The sequence below is a fragment of the Crassostrea angulata genome, chromosome 8, assembly GCF_025612915.1.
Source record: "Crassostrea angulata isolate pt1a10 chromosome 8, ASM2561291v2, whole genome shotgun sequence".
Classification (NCBI taxonomy): domain Eukaryota; kingdom Metazoa; phylum Mollusca; class Bivalvia; order Ostreida; family Ostreidae; genus Magallana; species Magallana angulata.
In genome coordinates this window covers 33,152,739-33,173,111 of record NC_069118.1, presented here as the reverse complement: position 1 = coordinate 33,173,111, position 20,373 = coordinate 33,152,739, and the positions used below count along the sequence as shown (strand labels likewise).

The following is a 20,373-nucleotide window of genomic DNA, read 5'->3' as shown; positions in this document are numbered from 1 at the left end:
AGTTATCGGCTAAGACCAGTTATCGGCTAAACTGAGAGTTCGGGTTTAAAGCACGCGACAATCCAAGATTTTTTAATTCAGTCGTCTTTTTCGAATAAAGAAAAGTAAGTTTGCTTGAAAACTTTCTTGAATATGTTTTTTACATGAGCTTAAACGATCATTCCCTACCGCTGATTTTACATCTTTGCACTTTCAGCAGTGGGGAAGTGACGTAATAAGTTAAAAATAGAATATTACCTCTTTGTGATACGTTATTATATCCCTTCTTTGATTTAACATATAAAATCAATACATTTAACGTGTATAACCAAAAGGAATTAACGAATTTCCGAGAAATTCGTAGCGCAATTGAACGCCTGATTGCACAATTATGTATTGAATAGTATACGAGTTGGTGTATATTACCGTATGATAATAAACGAATTATTTTATGAGATTTGTTTATAATGTATCATGATCCCGAATACTTTAGTCTGACCTAGCAAAGGGGCATAATTCAAACTACATTTAGCAGAGTATAAAATCAACATGAACACGGATTTTTACTATGTTATTATCACGAAGCCGATAACTGGTACAGTAAATCGTAAAATCTCGGCAAATTTGGGGCGTGCTTAAAAGCACAAAACAAGATGTTTTGGGTTCTAAATAATGATATAAACTAACAGATTGATAAATAAGGAGTTCACTTTTTAAAGTATGTCAAGCTTTATCTAAAAATATCAAGAAATAAGGAATTACGAAAAGAAAACGTTAAATTTTAGCCGATAACTGATACAGTGCCAGTAAGCTTTTGAACTATTGGGACTATTTTATACTTTAAATTGGAATATTTAGAACAACTGCAGACAGGCTTGGGGTAATGCTAAATGTAATGGTAATGCATTGCAATGCATTACATGTTTTCAAAGTAATGCTAGTAATGTGTAATGCCACAAAATTAGCATTACAAGTAATGGTAATGTAATCATTACTTTCCAAAATTTAGTGTAATGCTGGCATTACATGGCATTACTTTGCATTACTATGCTTATTTATGTATGTTCACTTTAAAAAATGTGATGAATAAATGAATAGCTGAAATTGAATTTGATTAACTTTATTATTAAGAAGAAAGAAATAATTCATCAAATAAAAATGTTTTAGTTGTATTAAAAAAGATTTATAAAATTTCATTTTCAAATTGTTCATATTACTAAATATAACAACACAGTTTCATAACATTTTTATGAGTGTTGTTTTTAAGAGTTTTAAATCATTTAAACAATTTAATCCAACTAGTTTGCACTTCAATAGAGTTGTGTCAACAATACACTATGCCCCCAGGATAACCTAAGTATCAAAACAATCTATTGTTATAAGAAGTGCTAAACACCCCAATCCCCTTCCCTACGCCATGTCCCAATAGAATAGAGGACAGACATGCATGCACCTTTAAGGCACTGTCCATCCATGATGAAAATCAAAATCACTTCCAATATTATAACCCATTTGAAAATAATTTTACTCTCGCTTTCTCTCTCTCTCTTCCTTCTCTCTCTCTCTCTCTCGCTCTCTCTCTCTGTTGTACAGTTGTACATGTATATTAAGTACATTAGTTTGGACTGATAGAAAATACAAGATTCATGTATTTTTTCACTTAGTATATCCTAAGATAAAAATTGTCAAACAATCTTTCAGTCCCAGCTTCCACTGCACCTGTACACCATTTATTTAGTATAGCTGGGAAGATTTTCAAACTAATAGGAAGCAGTTAAAAGATGAAACCTTTGAAACTTTGATCATAAAGTGCAACAGAAATCTTCTGTATTAAAGTGTCCTCAGCATAAAAAAATCCGATTAAAATATATTAAGAAATATAACTGGGAAAACCCCTCTGTCTATAAATTAATACAACTAAGTGTCCAAAATTATAAAGATTTGTGTTATCTGGGGAAATATCTCTATTTAGCTTTTTAATAACCGCAACATTATTCCATAAATTGTTTTCTATTATGCACGAATTCTGTGTCTCTATATCATATCTGACATTGTATCATGCCAAATGTGTATATATATCTTTTTACTTATATAATATGTTGTTCATAATGCCACAAGATTATTATATAATGAGCAAATAAAGAATGACTCTTGTATAGTCATTGAATTTGAACCTGATACTGAACATGAACCTGTAGATATGTTAAAGAGTGTTTTATATTTGAAACATTTGCAAAAACTCTTTATTAAAGAAAGTAATGGTAATGGTAATGCATTACTTTACTCATGTAATGGTAATGTAATGCATTACTTCAAGAAAATCAAGTAATGGTAATGGTAATTTAATGCCCAAATTCATGAAGTAATGGTAATGTAATGCATTACTTTATGATGTAATTCGCCCCAAGCCTGACTGCAGAGTACAAATGATGAACTGTATATTGTGGATTCTACGTTTTTGTGTTGACATCCTTTGTTCCATTTCATGGAAAACAAGCATGGCTACCATTTGGCGGAATGTACGCGTGGTTTCTTTGTGTTCATTTACCCACAGCCTTATGGAAAACATTTTGAAATGCAAAGTTCAACATTTTAACAAGGACTTTAGGCAAAAACCGTTTGCGAAGGATGCATACTTTTCAATATGTACAGCTAAAATGGACGAAATATCAAGAACAAGCTAATTATAATTAAGTAAATTTTTAATCAATAAGTTAACAATGAAAAAAAATAATACACTTGTACACTCATATATATCACAGACACATCTTTCGATCATACAGTTGGAAAAAAAGACACGATTATGGCATCAAATGAAGATTTTGATCGTTTTTGTTTGTATTGATGTATGCAGTTTCCAATATGTCATTAAATTCACGTGATCATTTCTTGAAATGATGGAAGATTCCACCACAGGACTCGAAGCATGGCGTCATGCAGCAGTTGATGCACATAGAATAGAGACGTTGGCAAACCCCGCAGTTGATCTCGAGCCACTTGAAGCATGGAGTGATGTACCAGACGTGGTAGAAGGCGATGTAGGCAAACTCACAGCCCCACTCTGCGGCGATGCAGCAACCGAAACACAGGGTCAGTATTTTGTAGCAGAGGTTTTTCCAGAGGTTAAAGCAGCCGTGGGACAATTTCCAGACGCAGTCAATACTGTGCGTACCGTCAGGTTCTCCAAAAACATCATTGAAATGAAGGGTCTGTTAAAATAAAAAAAACAATCCTTGATTTTTAATATTCAATATAGGTAGATAAGCGTGTAATTATAAATAAATATCATGTAACTGCCATTTGCCTTTGTTAAAAACACGAATCAATGCAAATTTCCGAGCCTATCCGGCAATCGTGTTTTCCTGCCTTTTCCGGAAAGACCCAAAAAGATACATTCGTAGAAAGATTATAAAACTATTATGAACTAATTATATAAAAAATGCAATCTCGCAATATATGTAAATAATCTATTCAAGAAAATATATTTGATTTTTAAAATGAAAATTAAAAAAAGATGCTGAAAAAGGCATCTGCAGTGAATGCATGCGACTCTTTGGGGCAAATGTATTCAACTTACTTTTGAATTAATTTTTACAAAATATCTTTAGAGATTTATTTAAAAAAAAAAAAAGCAATATTGCAAAGATTTCAATTTTCAAAGTTCAGCGCAATTTACAAAACACCTATCGTCATTTTATACAGACGTCTAGCTGACATAAACCTAATCAATATTCCTAAATATTCGGAAAAAAATATACATATACATACCCCAAGGTGGGCGTTCAAACTGTTAGGATCTCTGCTGACAAGGTCGACTTCCATTTTTATCTAGTGTATATTTTCCTGTAGGTACGTTACCGTTAGTGTTCAAAGCAATATACAATACTGACAGGATTCGGTACCCCATTAGTCCTTTTTTATATACAGCCGAACCCCCGACGGTGCGTTGCCCCCCGAAACGCAGCTAAAATATAAAGATTTCCTTTGTCCTGTACAAACGATATGTCCAAACAGGACGGACAATTAGGCTGGGTTGGTTTATCGTAATTATACGTTCACACACCCGCTGTTTTAATTTGGAAATGAAAGTAAACAAATTTAATCTTTTGAAATGATAATAAAATTAATGTTTCCCAAAAGTATTTTAACTCCCGTGACAATTTGATGAATGTTAATTAGTTGGGTTTTGTTTTGTATCAAAGTGATATATTAAACGGGTATTGCTTTGCTTTACATGTTACTTTCAATTTAATTAATCAATCCGTGATAGCGATAGTAAAGATTGATGTATTGATCATAATTATTTTATTTATAATGATAATTCTTTTCAGTTTGTACAAAATAAAATGTTGTTAAGAATATGCGTATTTTATATGAATTCCAATGTATTAATTGGATAATACCTTTATTATGTTGCTGATTAGTCTATTAAAAATACTAAATAGGCTTGCGTATTAACCTTAACTTTATTCAAATTTAATTTAAAAATTTTTTTTTTATAATAAAATTAATAATAAATAAAACGTTTGCTATGTGTGATAATCGGGAAAATGATCGGGAAAATCGGATGACAATTTTTGAAAAAAGTTAATTTGTCATATAAATAAATGCATTTAGGTTTTTCTGTTACTTTTTTCAGTGAAAATAAATTTCTAGTTTGTAATTTATGTAATAATAATCAAATTGGGGGCGAATTTCACTTGCCTGTTGGGTTGCAATATCTTACCTCTGGTTAGAAAAGAATTTCTTTCAAGAATATACATGTAGTATTCAACGGAACTTCAACCAAATTTGTAATTGATTGTCGTATACCAACTATGTAAATGTATTTACCCCCCCCCCCCCCCCCCCCCGTTAAAAAAAATAATAAAAACCTTATAATTCATAGCTTAAAAAAGTTTGAGATTGTCTGTTCTCCACAAACAATCAGCAAGCTCTGCTCATCCAGACTGCATTTATGTAAATATGTTTATAAGATTTGTACAATCATCTTCTACATGTACCAGTTATATGGTTTAGAGAGAATAAGTGAATTAAATAAAATAAATGAAATAATGGTCGCCCATATTTTTCTGAACACATTTCCTATATGCATTTAAATATAAACATAAATGATATATTCTAAACATTTTTTTTTAACGATAAATAAATATTTTCAATTTTGTTTATAGATACTGAAGATTTGCCAGACGATGTCATCCGACGAATTGTAAATAAATCCAGATTAGCGATTCAAATCTGTCTAAACACAATGGACGCTAATTGTCGGTTTTATAATAATTACGCAGTTAATTGTGTAACACTAATGCCATATACTGCGGCTGCTATAATCGTATCGTGATTACTAATATCATTAAAAATTATGAAATCTTTTTTAAAACAAAATCTCCAACCCAGTCTTAATCTGACCTCGGAAAATATTTAAAAAAAACACAACTAAGAAAAAACTTATAGACTTGGGTCATGTACATGTAATATAATTCATTTTCATGTACACTGTACAATGTTGGTTTTTTTTTGTGCAAAGATTTATAAAGAGTACAAGTACACAGTACACATCCCTTAAAAACAGAATATCAAGGATATATCAGATAATATGCAGAATTGATTGGATATCGTTTATATGTGTAAAGCGTTAGAATTGCATTTATTTACCAATTTTCAACTCAGTTTCCTTATTACACACAATGGGCGATAAAAACAAGTTCCTTTATCTCGTCAAATAAACGGCTGCAGCTTTGCATCTAATATCGCACCATGACATGCAAAGAAGCGCAATTCAGGCATCTGCACCTGGTCCTGTGCTCGATTGTTTTCCCCTGCATCTAATGAAACACATCTTTTCATGTCTATCAAGTGCTATATTTAATAGGTCCTATTTCTCGTCAGCTCGTACTATCTATAGTTCATCAAAATATAATAGCTTTTGGACATATATGTACAGGTACATGTATTTATGTACTTTACATATATTTGTTTTGAGGATTAAAAGAATGGAATTATAATTTTAGACCGACTTACATGTACGTATAATGTTAAATCAACATTAATTTTGATATTTCAGTTTAGAAAACAAAATATGATATAGAGTGAATATGTTTTCATGAAATGGTTATTGGAGTAAAAGTTACATGTATTTTACATTTCTTGTCCAGTTATATTTTAACGCCATTTACAATTAAACCTTAAATTGTACATTGAAATATCTAGTTAATCTATAGTATAAATTATTCAAAGCAATGGAAAAAGCTGGTCTTGATTAATAATTGATCGACCGGTGCAAGCCAATGGGTTGGGTGAAATTTTAAACGATACAGTGCCATCAATCAAAATCATAAGTACAAAATAAAAGAAAAACGTACACCATATTATAAATTAAACGCAATTTTAATTCTACACCAAACACAGTTCAAAGAAAACAGATAAATGATTTTTTTTTCTAGGGATGGGGCGGGGTGTTTGAGGTCGATCCCAATGTTAGATTCAACAACGGTTTTTTTTTTTTGAGAATAAGACCTATCTATTTTTTGTCACTTTACCGGAACACAATTTTTCCTATTCTGTATTTTGACATTTCCTAGATCTCATATTGTACTATTATTACATAATCCGGTCATTGAAGAATAAAAAAGGTATAGCTATACCAAATATATATTTCAACTTACATTTTGAACATCACCCCCCCCCCAAAAAAAAAAAAAACCCTCCCCCACAAAATGAATATAATTATACCAACGACGTTTAATTGTGTTTAGTCATAACTTATTGTACAATTCTGCATGCAGTGAAGAGAAGAAATAATATCGGTCAGATATTGTTAAAAAGAGAGGAAAAAAATCAATAGGCGTCATTGAACAGCTATAAAAACATCACCAATACTTTGTGATGTAGGTCTATCATCAATGAATAATAAGTCTTTTCCTTTTTTCTATTGATTTTCTGGCATGATGTCAGCTACATTGGAACGTATCATTTTTTTTTTGAGTGGCGTGAGGTGGGGGTATCATTTTCACCGTACTAATCTTATCTTCCTTTACTCTCTGTTTTTACATGTACTTTATTTTCTGCACAGCTCATGTTTATATACCAATTTGATATTTGAAAATTGATTCAAAGAATACAAATTTGTTACAAATGAATTTTATTGAATAATTTAAAACAAGTGAACTAAAAATCGTTCACAATTCTGATCTCGAGCTCCGTAAATCTTTTTTTAGCTGCAGGTCTGTAGCTCCCGGTCTGAAAAAAAAAATAGGATGGACGTCGCAGTTCATTTTCAGACTAGCGTCTATAAATCTCAAAATCTAAACAGTACAGTCAGCATCTGACCTGTGATTGATATTCCGTTGACCGACTCTCTCTCTCTCTCTCTCTCTCTCTCTCTCTCTCTCTCTCTCTCTCTCTCTCTCTCTCTCTCTCTCTCTCTCTCTCTCCACCCGAAGTAAAATTGATTCAGATTCAGCCATATAAAAGAAATAAAAATTACGGATAGAAAACCAATAATATTAATTGTTGCTGCTTTTATTCGCAGACATTTTGTAAAATCACGCAAGTTAGTGTATAATTGACTCAAGTTTATTAAATGACTATTGATCGTGAGATATAGTTATAACACACAGCATCCGGCATCTTGTAGAGTCACCATGCACACGAAGAATTAATGTGAGAAGTACAGTATTCAATCCTTTTAATTCCTGGGTTCTTCAGTAACCTATTTATTGTAAACTTGTAAAATCAGTCAGCAAATGTATGTAATCAGTCTTGTATGTAATCTGTCCGTAAATGTATGTAATTATTCCGTCAGTGTATGTTATCAGTCCTAAATGTATGTAATTATTCCGTCAGTGTAGGTTATCAGTCCTAAATGTCTGTAATCATTACGTAAACGTTTGTTATCGGTGTGTTCATTATGTAATCAGTCCTATAAATATATTATAAACACAAACAGAAATATATGTAATAATTTCAATGATCATTCCGTAAAGGTAATATGTAATCATTCCGTTGAAGTAACTTTGTAATCATACCTTTAATGTATGTAATCGGCCCTTAAATGCAACTATGGAAACAATCCGTAACAAATGTAAACTATGTAAACCAATGTATGTAATCGGTCCTAAAATGTAAGACTGCATACAATCCGACGTAACAAATGTAAACTATGTAAACAAATGTATGTAATCGGTCCGTTATCAGATAGGCTACTACAACACGCATCGTTATCATTCAGTGGTGTCTGAAATAAATTGGCTCTAGACCTGAGATTTGTATAAAAAATTGCTTTATTATATAGAAATCAGTAAAAAAAAATGTGATGTTTGATTGGAGAGCAGTCGTCGCTATAATTGCGTTGATAGTGTAACTGTGTTAGCTCCTACAGCATGAACAAAATATTTGCAACATACCGATATTTAAGTTTAATTTGAATGTTTACATATTCATTTTCAAATCTAAACAAACATATCACGGATTTAACCATAAAAACATCAAGGGTGGGGGATTAAAATATGCTTCATAATTTCTTAACTTACCATATCATATTAATCAATGCTACTAGAAATGTAATGCAAATCGCGATCAGATATTAAGTGGGTATACATATGTTTCTTCAAAACCTACCAGTAGGTGTAACATGTACATCAACTTTCACTTTCACTATTACTTTCAGTACTTGACTAACTGCGACCAGGAATGCGAGCAGGATATGTGAGGAGTCGGAAGTACTTTGATACTAAAATATTTTAAAACATGCAAATCTGACAAGATATTTGCTACGGTACATGTATAGCACGCCGATTCAACAACCGTTTTTTTTTTATCATTAAGCTACTATAAGGCTTAGCTTTATTTGATAAACACGTTTTATCAATCATAATTGTATCCTAACGCATGACGCAACGTTAACGCACGTTTGAATTAACTTTATCAAGAAATAATCATTTTTGTGATTCAAATTTTATTATTCAAATCCTGTGTTATACTGTAAAAAATCTCAACACTGATTTTTTAGTTTCACATTTCTTGAATTAAATGTCCATTGATAGGGTTTTATTTTAACAAAAAAAAAAAAAATTGATGGGCAAAATAAAATGCTTTAATTGGGTATCATATATTCAATTTTCTTATTCACCCTAGTTATAAATAATAAGATGACATTGAATTTTTATAAATAATAAAATGACATTGAATTTTTTATTTATTGTGAAAATGAAATAAATCGATTGTAAAATAAAATGTCGATTTACGACGTTTTATATAAATACTTTTATCTTACAATATTTATCATTCAGTGAGTAATCTGAGCAATATAACGGTTATTATAAATTGATAACAAAAATATGAAAATAATAAATAAGATTTAAATAAAAAAATCAATATTCGGAAAAGTTATATCACATATCTGTTAAACATTTCAAAAACCAAAGTTTCTTCTTGCAGCCACGACTCTTTCTCGTTAAGTGCGCTTAAAGTGGTGAAAGATCCCACCAAAAGCTTCACACACCGGGGTCATACAGCAATTGATACACATGGAATACAGGCGCTGACAGACCGAACAGTTGATCTCCAAAACCTTGAACATGGGAGTGATGTACCAGACGTGCCAGAAAGCGATGTATGCGAACTCGCAACCCCACTGCGCAGCTATGCAACATCCGCAACACAGCGTCATCAGTTTGTAGCATAGGCCCTTGCAGCACTCGAAACAGGCGCGCGACAACTTCCAAACACAGTCGATACTGTGCGCCCCGTCCGGTTCACCGATGACGTCATTGAAAAGCAGCGTCTGCAAAAGGTGAAATTCTGTTGCTGAATGATTTTATACCCGATATCATATTGGCGTCAAAAAATATGAAGTGTAAACAAGAAAGTGGTTTAATGCTTTAAAAATTCATGTGATGTATTACATTCATGTAACGTACGTATTTTCTTTGGAAACGGCAAAAGTTCTTTCCAAAACGATCGAATTAATTTACATTCTTTAAACTTTAAATTGATCGATTTTATGAAGTTATTATTATTAAATTCTCAACATTTAAGCTCAAAATTTAAAGAAATGACTACACGTATAATAGTTCCAAGGTTGCATATCATCTAAAACGCAGCCAACGAAGAGAAAAGGACTTACCCCAAGATGACTGTTCAAATTGTTCGGGTCCCGGTTAGTCATATCCATATCCTCTGCCATCTATAACCCTAATATTTCCCTGAGAAAAAATAAGTCTTATTCGTAAGATCTGAAAAGGAAATCTGGCAGTATTTCTAAACAAATTGTATTGAATTCTGTTTGTGTTCGTTTCCAAGCAGAACTCGGGGAATTTCCAACCTCTTAATAGAATATTCACAAAAAGCACCCGAGCCGCAAGAGAAAATTCTTTGAACTTGGGAGAATAAAAAAAAGCAACCTAGGATTGATTTTTTTTTATCAATGATTGTGTTTTTCAAATTGTACCTAGAAACTGTTGCCAAAACAAAACGTGTCCATGAAATCCACCATGGCATCTTGGTACAACATTACCGAGGGCTGTTGATGTATACAGACATATTAAACTGGTGTATAGTTTTACAGACTACCAATGAATAATTAACCTTTCACAGAATGACAAATTTTGTCTTAATAAAGAATAAAATAGCTGCACACGTTTAATATAGGAATTATGTAAACGCAAGGATGATTTATGACAGACGATTATTTGTGACGGTGTAGAGTACTGGATACCCGACATGACAGCCGTATAACCAGCAAATCAGATAGGGATTTTTCGATAACTAGACGATTAAACCGTGGAATGGGGTTCCGAACACTTGTCCCTTGAATATTGATTAATTCCGTCATTGGATTGTAACCAACATCTAACCACAAAACTCAGTGACAGTTTTTACATTCCTTAAATTGGTGGCTTTTATAGCAGCTGATTAATAATTAACTAGGGCAGACAGGCGAAACACATTAAATTAATACTGGTCCGAAGAATATACATCTATGTGCATAGTATTATACCGTATTTTTGCATAAAGAGTAACTTACTATGAAAACAAGATGATTACTAGTATATAGTTATAACCACATTACTAGTACTTATAAAACTGTAAAAAAACAAGAGGCCCATGGGCCACATCGCTCACCTGAACAGCAGTTCCTTGTAACATTACATTTCGTAGCATATGCTTTTTCTATTTTAAACATTGAACCCCTTTCTGGGGACCCAGTTATGGTCCGAGGTTTATGGTTGGCTTGAACAACATAAATAGTAACATAGGAATGAAAATGTGTAGCACTGCGGTGGGACCGCACGTACACAACCTGAAAAACTGAACGTAGAAGAGTTCCACTTCAAGAGGAATAACTCTCAGACTGTACAGAACATCAAGAAAGATAACTCTTGGTTCCACTACATTAGAGTTTACACAATTTGAGGATCCTTGCATAGTAATCTCACAAACTGTAGCATTATAGTTCTCGAGAAAAACTTTTTAAAAACATTTTCAATATATCTTTCTATGTTAAACGTTGAACCCCTCTTGGGGCCACAGTATTAGTCCAGTGCTAAAGTTTTAATTATTTGGAATCTACATTATTTAAGGATGCTTGCATAGTTATCTCACAAGCTGAAGCAATATAGTTCCCTAGAAAAAGATTTTTCAATATTTTCCCTCTATATTTCTATGCTAAACTTTGAACACCTCTTGGGGCCCCAGTATTAGATTGAGGTCACGACTTTTATAATTTCGAATCTACACTATTTGAGGGCGCTTACGTAGTTATCTGACAAATTGATGCATTGTAGTTCTCGAAAAGAAGATTTTTAAACATTTTCCACATATACCGGTACTTCTACATTTAACTTTAAACCCATCTTGGGTCCCTAGTATTAGTCCAGGGGTCACTATTTTAAAACTGTCGAACCTTCATTATCCAAGGTTGTATGCATGATAGTAATCTCACAAATTGAATCATTGTAGTTCTCGAGAAGAAGATTTTTTAACATGTTACCTTTATATTTCTATAATAAACTTTGACCCCATGTTGGGGCCCCTGTATTGGTCCGGGGGTCACGATTTTACAAATTAGGAATCTACATAAGCGAAGGATGCATGCATAGAAATTCCACAAACTAAAACATTGTAGTTCTTGAGAAAATTTTTTTTAAACTTTCCCTTTATGTTTTTTAAAATGTTAAAATTTTGAACCCCTCTTGGTGCCCATCAATTGTCCGGGAGTTACAATTTTTTGATTCTACATTATTTAAGGATGTACATGTATGCATAGTAATATCCCAAACAGTTGCACTATAGTTCTTGAGAAGAAGATTTTAAAACATTTTCCTATATATATATGTTACAATCTAAACCCCTACTAGCGCCCCACTTTTTGTTCGGGGGTCACGATTTTTACAATCTTCACTATATAAACAACCTTTTGTGTATGTGTTGGCATTTCTGGTGCAGTGGTTCTTGAGAAGAAAATTTTAAAACATTTTTCATATGTAGTTCTATGTTAAACTTTGAACCCCGCCTTGGGCCCCAGTTTTAGTCTGAGGGTCACGATTTCTACAATTTAGAATCTTCACTATGTATACAAGCTTTTGTGTAAATATTGGCATTTCTGGTGCAGTGGTTCTTGAGAAGAAGATTTTTTAAACATTTTCCTATGTATTTCTATGTTAAACTTTGAACCCCGCCTGGGGCCCCAGTTTTGGTCCGAGGGTCACGATTTTTACAATTTAGAATCTTCACTATATATACAAGCTTTTGTGTAAATATTGGCATTTCTGGTGCAGTGGTTCTTGAGAAGAAGATTTTTTTAAACATTTTCCTATGTATTTCTATGTTAAACTTTGAACCCTGGCTGGGGTCCCAGTTTTGGTTCGAGGGTCACGATTTCTACAATTTAGAATCTTCACTATGTATACAAGCTTTTGTGTAAATATTGGCATTTCTGGTGCAGTGGTTCTTGAGAAGAAGATTTTTAAAACATTTTCCTATGTATTTCTATGTTAAACTTTGAACCCCGCCTGGGGCCCCAGTTTTGGTCCGAGGGTCGCGATTTTTACAATTTAGAATCTTCACTATATATACAAGCTTTTGTGTAAATATTGGCATTCTGGTGCAGTGGTTCTTGAGAAGAAGATTTTTTAAACATTTTCCATATGTAGTTCTATGTTAAACTTTGAACCCCGCCTGGGGCCCCAGTTTTGGTCCGAGGGTCACGATTTTTACAATTTAGAATCTTCACTATATATACAAGCTTTTGTGTAAATATTGGCATTTCTGGTGCAGTGGTTCTTGAGAAGAAGATTTTTTTAAACATTTTCCTATGTATTTCTATGTTAAACTTTGAACCCTGGCTGGGGTCCCAGTTTTGGTTCGAGGGTCACGATTTCTACGATTTAGAATCTTCACTATGTATACAAGCTTTTGTATAAATATTGGCATTTCTGATGCAGTGGTTCTTGAGAAGAAGATTTTTTAAACATTTTCCTATGTATTTTTATGTTAAACTTTGAACCCCGCCTGGGGCCCCAGTTATGGTCCGAGGGTCACGATTTTTACAATTGAGAATCTTCACTATATATACAAGCTTTTGTGTAAATATTGGCATTTCTGGTGCAGTGGTTCTTGAGAAGAAGATTTTTTAAACATTTTCCTATGTATTTTTATGTTAAACTTTGAACCCCGCCTGGGGCCCCAGTTTTGGTCCGAGGGTCACGATTTTTACAATTTAGAATCTTCACTATATATACAAGCTTTTGTGTAAATATTGGCATTTCTGGTGCAGTGGTTCTTGAGAAGAAGATTTTTAAAACATTTTCCTATGTATTTCTATGTTAAACTTTGAACCCCGCCTGGGGCCCCAGTTTTGGTCCGAGGGTCGCGATTTTTACAATTTAGAATCTTCACTATATATACAAGCTTTTGTGTAAATATTGGCATTTCTGGTGCAGTGGTTCTTGAGAAGAAGATTTTTAAAGATATGCACCCTATACTTACTGTTTCGCAATTATCTCCCTTTTGAAAAGGGCTGTGCCCTTTATTTTAACAATTCATAATCCCCTTTCCATAAGGATGCTTGTACCAAATTTGGTTAAATTTGGCCCAGTGGTTTTTGAGAAGAAGTTGAAAATGTGAAAAGTTTACAGACGGACGGACAGACGGACGGACGGACGGACGGACGACGGACAACGGGTGATCAGAAAAGCTCACTTGAACCTTCGGTTCAGGTGAGCTAAAAAAATAAAAGAAAAAAAAATAAAGACAATGTTTTTTGAATACATTTCTATTGATCAAGTATATTTGGGTGGCCGTTGATGAGTTTTAAGCGAGATACAGGGCTCACAATTCTTCGTCATGTAAACAAGGCTCGTGCCCTGTTTTTGTTTACATAGGTTCAATATCCCAGTAAAAAATCTTTTTCAAGATGATTTGTCAAAATTCTTATTCATTTTAAACATGAATAAACAGTTCCTAACCATTAATACATTCATTTTACGTCTAAAACTTGAATTTTCACTCCAACATTCAAAATGTAAACAAAAGCTTTGTTTACATAGCGAGGAATTGTAAGCTCTATAACTTGCTCATAACTCAACAACTGTCACTCAAATTTGGGTTGCCTATTAAAAATGCCTTACTGAAGCATTATAAACATTAAAATCGAAAAAATAATTTTTGACAAAATTCGTGACCATGCCCCTTTAAGGCCTAGGTGCTTCTAGTCTTAATCAGTTTATAAAAAACACTTCCATTTATTACTATACTTGTCAACAAGATCTGCATATCTGGGTAACTGTAAAATGCGAAACAAAATAGAAACGAAAGGAAATGGAATCAACCGAAACGTATCGAATTGTACCGAAACGAAACGAAATTAAATCGAAACCTACCGAAACAAAGCAAAATCAAATCAAATGGAAACGAATCGAAACCTATCGAAACGTAACGAAAACTACAGAAACGGAAAAAAAATTGAAATAAAATAGAGCAAAATGAAATCAAAATAGAACTAATATGATAAATAATTAAGATTTAAAATATATTATATAGTGTATATTTTATACGTAATAAGTCTCTATTGAAACACAGTGAAAGATAAAGATTTTGCGCCTATCTAAACGTGCGTGTTTGTAACTGTGGATTACACTTATATATTAAAAAAGTTATTACTCATTTTAGTGCAAACCTATTATTAATACTTTGCCTTGATATAAAACTTAAGTTATCACTTTCGGGTTCTTCCTAATACAATCATTTGTATGTGTATTTGGAAACGCAGAATTAAATTTTAAGACCTGTCCAACACCAAACTATATCAGATCACGCTTTTTATAAACAGTAAATTAAAAGTGGAGAATAAGCAATTTTTGAAGAGATATGATAAATTTGCAAAATTAAATTCGAAAAAAATCAAACCATAATCGAAATTAAAATTCAATTTAAATAAAACCATTTGAGTAATAAAATACCAGTAGAAGAGCTCTGTGGTTAGACTTTCAGATGAAGAGCGCATAATTTCTCTCTCTCTCTCTCTCTCTCTCTCTCTCTCTCTCTCTCTCTCTCTCTCTCTCTCTCTCTCTCTCTCTCTCTAATTTTTGACTACTAATTAAATAAATATAACTTCGATATTCTGCCTGATGCAGGCAGATAGCTAACTACGCACAGTACGTTAAAAGTATAAAAATCACATGGTTTAATATTTCATTGTGTGGTAAACGTTGCCGTCGTACAAAAGATTCAATATTTGGTTAAATCTACAATAAATAGAACTAATTTACAAAATAGGAAAATGTAAAACCATTACTTCATACCTTTGAAAATATGTGTAAATTACATGTACTTTAAAGACCATAATGGCGTGCCATACTTTAAAGAATGTTTTATCTATATAATAAATTTCTATCTAAAAAAATACGAATCAATACTGACAAATTAAAGCAATTACTACTATAAAAAGGACTTACATAGTGGCTTGAGGCACACACCAAACATGATGGAAAAAGATTGAAAAAATGTGTGACCGCACAGGTTAGTAAGGCTGACGGGAAGAGAGTCCTTGAACGGAAGATATAGTTAACCTGTACCATATATGTTTATATTGAAATCAGAATAGTTAGCTTGTACAGAAAATGTTTGTTAGTATACTATTCACTAAGAGCACATTGTACGGAAGCTATTTCATGGTTATGTAGAATAGCATGTTTTTTCGTTGTATTTTTACATAGAAAATATTCACAGAGGTATGCATGTAATAAACTAAATTATGAATATACATTGATTTGAGAAAAAACCCATTCTGATAGTTTTGTTTCGTGTCGTTTCGAAAAGTTTCGTTTCAATTTCGTTTTGTTTTGTTTCGGAAGATTTTGTTTCTTTTCTGTAGATTTCGTTTTGTTTCTATTTCGTTTTGCATTTTACATGCAGGCACCACTGCATCCTGCTGCCATTGCAAGTTACTGATATCTACTGAGGTGACTAATTGTAACACTGTGCTTTTTTCAAATTATAAACTGCAGGTATTTAGAAATACAATGACTGAGAATTCTATGTATCCGATTCGGTATTTTATTGAGAATTCTGATAAGCAAACTATATCTGGTATTTAATTTACAATGACAAATGTAAAATGTTCTGTGATAATTTTAAATATCATTTTATTCAAAACAAGGCTACAATGGAAATGGAATTAAACGTTGCCACGTAAAAAATGCGGTTTTTGTCATTATTTCTGAGTATGTTTTTTTTTTTAATTGACATTTACTTTTTAGCTCACCTGAGCTGAAAGCTCAAGTGAGCTATTCTGACCACATTTTGTCCGTCGTCCGTCTGTCCGTCTGTCTGTCCGTCCGACCGTCTGTAAACTTTTTACATTTTGAACTTCTTCTCTAAAACTGCTTAATATCCAATTTCAACCAAATTTGGCACAAAGCATCCTTTTGGGATGGCGAATATAAATTGCAGAAATAAAAGTCCGATCTGTATTCAAAGCGGAGAAAACCTTGAAACTGTAGAAAAAGGGGGGTGCATTTTTAAAAATCTTCTTCTCAAGAACTACTGAATTCAATTCAACGTGGTTTAGCATAAATTATCCTTATGGGAAGGAAAATATAAATTTCAAAAATTAAGGTCTAATTTTGTTTCAAATCTGAGTTATTACGAAAATAATGATAAAGGAAAGGCGTGTTTCAGCTTCGGCATCCGGTAAAATGGGTAGGCAAGACTTGGCCTGGGCAAAACAAAAGATTGGCAGTTATTAATCTGCCAATCTCATTAAAATTTCAGGATATTTGATGGACCAGTAATATTTGTATTCGCTGTAAATATTGCCGCAAAATAATGCGTATTTGGAATTGACGATTGCCGATCTGCCCCGGCTTTTATTTTGCCATGGTACGGGTTTGCATACCCATTTTACCAAGACTCGTATTCCATACTTCTAGATCTAAAACGAGGTTCTTTGTTTAAAGCAGCCATGAAATTATACGAAAAAGGGTCGATCTGACTATGATGAATTTGCTTGTTATGCAACAGTTCACGTATGAAGGGAAATTTTTGAAACATGCTAAATATATTGGTGCCGATTTTGTGAAGTAAATTGAGGCTAAATATTTCAACGCTTTGACAGTTTTCACACATGACGTTGGTTTTAGCTTGCTCTTATTTCCGTTTCGTTTTCATTATTTATGCTTTGTAACCTGGGAACTATCGTCTGTATTTCGTGATTTCTACGTATCAAATCAAACAGAGACTTCGGTAAATCAAACAGTTAACTGTTTACTTGCGCAAATTAAGCAAATTCTGATGTATCAAAAAAGTACTGATATACAATTCATTCTATCGGTAATTAGGCATTATCTTTTGCGTAATGGTAGATTAATGCAATAGGTTTCGTTGAGATGCTCGGCATTTTCCCGAGTTTATTCAGTTTAAATAGAGTATGATATCGCTGACGGAAATATGTAGGTATATACATGTACATCACACCTCACAGCCTACTCAATATTCAGGGTCATGAACCCTGGGGAGCATTCATTATTGTCCCCAAGAGAGACAACTCTTGAAAACGTGCATTAACTATTGTCCATTTCTTAATCTTATTAAAATAAATAAATTGAGAAAAGTTTTCAAAGTATTTTAATTATAAATAATACATATAACAATGAGTAAAAGGCATGAAAAAGGCATGAAAGAAGTACATTTATTTATCAAATATAGTAGGCTGGTAAATGTACCTGGTGAATATTAAATGTATATTGCTTGTAGGTACATGTATAAATCTACACAACTACATTCAATTAATACACTGTGTTATGTAAACTGAAAAAAAAAATACACAGGTTGTAAGAGATCTTTTTTAAAATGAATTTTCTTAAAATGAAAAATAAATTAATGAAATTGCATATATCATTCTAAAAAAATCATAATACTTATTTTGAAAGTCAAATACTGAGTTAAATGAAAGATAAAGAATTAAATATTCTTTGTTTTAAAACAAAGCGCGGGTCTTGTTCTTATTTACATTTGTGTTTTATTGGTGTAAGTTTCATTCAAATGTTGCTTTTTTCTATTAATAATATCCTTTAATATCCTTTATGATCACATCGAATCAGTATGGTAATTTCATACTTTATATTATTTGTAAACAAACATAAGACTCGAGCTTTGTTTACATAACAATAAATTCTTACCCCTGTATCTCTCTTATAACTTGACTTCTAACATTCAAATTATGGTCAATTATTCAAAATGTGCAAGTAAATCATTTTATGCATAAAGAAACTGAAAACAAAATTTTGATCTAAAATCATGTCCAAGTCCCTTTAAAAAAAACTTGTAAAAAATAGTAAGGCTAAATTCCAATTTTAAAAAAATAGCTGTTTCCAAAAATGTTACATGTATATGAATATGCTATATAAAAACATATGTTAGATGGATGGGTAGGAAAAATACAAATTAAGTGCACTCGATAAAAGGTTTGCTGGTATTCATCATGTGAACACAGTTCATCCAGTAACATTTAAAGTTATGCAACATAAATAAGAATGTTATGAATGATGTGTATAGAACAAATTCTTCTGTGGTTGGCTCCATAAAAAGGCAGAATAAGGTTCCATTCTAATCCTCATGCATTCCATTCAAGAAATATTCATTAATGTCATGGTCTGGAAACTAAAATAGAATAAACATAAAGTGTTAAGAGAATTACATGTAATTTTTGCAAACATTGTGCACTCATCAAATACTTACATGTATATATTCAATGACGTTATTTATGGAATGTGCAATTACTAACAATGTAATCTTTTCTAATATTGTACATACATGTATTAAATTATTTGCCACTAATTTTAAACCCAGCTGACAGTTTCTTTTTGTTATATATACAGCGTCAAAAGATAGTTGCATCATGTGCATGTACTTTCAGTAATTTTAAAAGCCATAAAAACATTTCAGTACTACAAAACACTTTAAATTTGTCAAATGATTTTACAAATGAAATATGTACTAATATACCAGTAAGTCACAAGTGATATATACTTTTTAAAGCAGTACAATGTATCACTTATATGACAACATCAGGAAACCTGGCTCAATCAATTCTGCACACACATGATAAATGTAATGAATGTGTAACTTCAATGGTGTAACTTCAAAGATATTTAGATATCCAGTGGACAGAAAGATATTAAATATATTGAACAAAGATCAAAGTCATAAACACTTATGTAACACTTATGTAACATATGATTGTCTGTATGAGTTTCAACTATCAACATTCTATGTACACCAAAATATGATTGCGTCAATAACAAAAACTAATCTGAAAAACATATTTCCAGCATAAGAAATTCATGGGATTTCTGTAAATCCCATTTTCTCAGAGAGTTTAAAACACATCTCTTAAAGTTTATAATATTTTCAAACTCCTGGTATTCCTTTCAGAGGTTCCCACCCCTTAAAATACAGATAATCAAGCAGATTTGCAACAAGATGCCCATATAAACCTTTCCCTTTTACACAAGACATTGTAGCTATTTAGATGACTTTGCTTGGCTTTCAATCAGCTTAAACCAAATATATCTACATATGGAAAACAAGTTGTAAGTTTATTACATGACAAAGAAGTACCTTCTGGGCTTCAGCAAACTTGACTGGGTCATTAGCAATATCAAATTGATAATATTTTCTATATTCCCGATCTTCAGATCATCTGGAAGCCGCAGGTAAATCTGTAGATTAGAAGAAAAAAGATACACTAGCTATCATTACAAAGCTATATGCTGTCATTATCAAAACAAAAGGGTGTGTCCGTCCTAGATTACACTTTTTTTATGGGCACATGCAGTATCTGAGACATGGTCAAAACATTACCATGATAACAGCTATAACAACTCATTAAGT

The 20,373-nt window shown here is 32.3% G+C and overlaps 2 protein-coding genes across 3 annotated transcripts; both read right to left on the bottom strand.

Annotated features, from left to right (window-relative positions):
* Positions 1-2,834: 2,834 nt before the first annotated feature.
* Positions 2,835-3,816, bottom strand: LOC128160356 (caveolin-1-like). Its single transcript, XM_052823667.1, has 2 exons — positions 3,748-3,816; positions 2,835-3,188 (listed from the first exon to the last, which is right to left on the bottom strand). Exons 1-2 carry the CDS (start codon positions 3,799-3,801, stop codon positions 2,862-2,864), a joined length of 381 nt encoding a protein of 126 aa, XP_052679627.1. The 5' UTR covers positions 3,802-3,816; the 3' UTR covers positions 2,835-2,861.
* Positions 3,817-9,159: 5,343 nt separating this feature from the next.
* Positions 9,160-16,024, bottom strand: LOC128160351 (caveolin-1-like). 2 transcript variants are annotated; one of them, XM_052823661.1, is made up of 3 exons: positions 15,936-16,024; positions 10,106-10,184; positions 9,160-9,763 (listed from the first exon to the last, which is right to left on the bottom strand). In XM_052823661.1, exons 2-3 carry the CDS (start codon positions 10,163-10,165, stop codon positions 9,434-9,436), a joined length of 390 nt encoding a protein of 129 aa, XP_052679621.1. In that variant the 5' UTR covers positions 10,166-10,184; positions 15,936-16,024; the 3' UTR covers positions 9,160-9,433. The 2 variants fall into 2 exon arrangements, with proteins under 2 accessions (XP_052679621.1, XP_052679622.1); XM_052823662.1 differs by lacking the exon at positions 15,936-16,024 and adding an exon at positions 10,430-10,501.
* Positions 16,025-20,373: the final 4,349 nt, after the last annotated feature.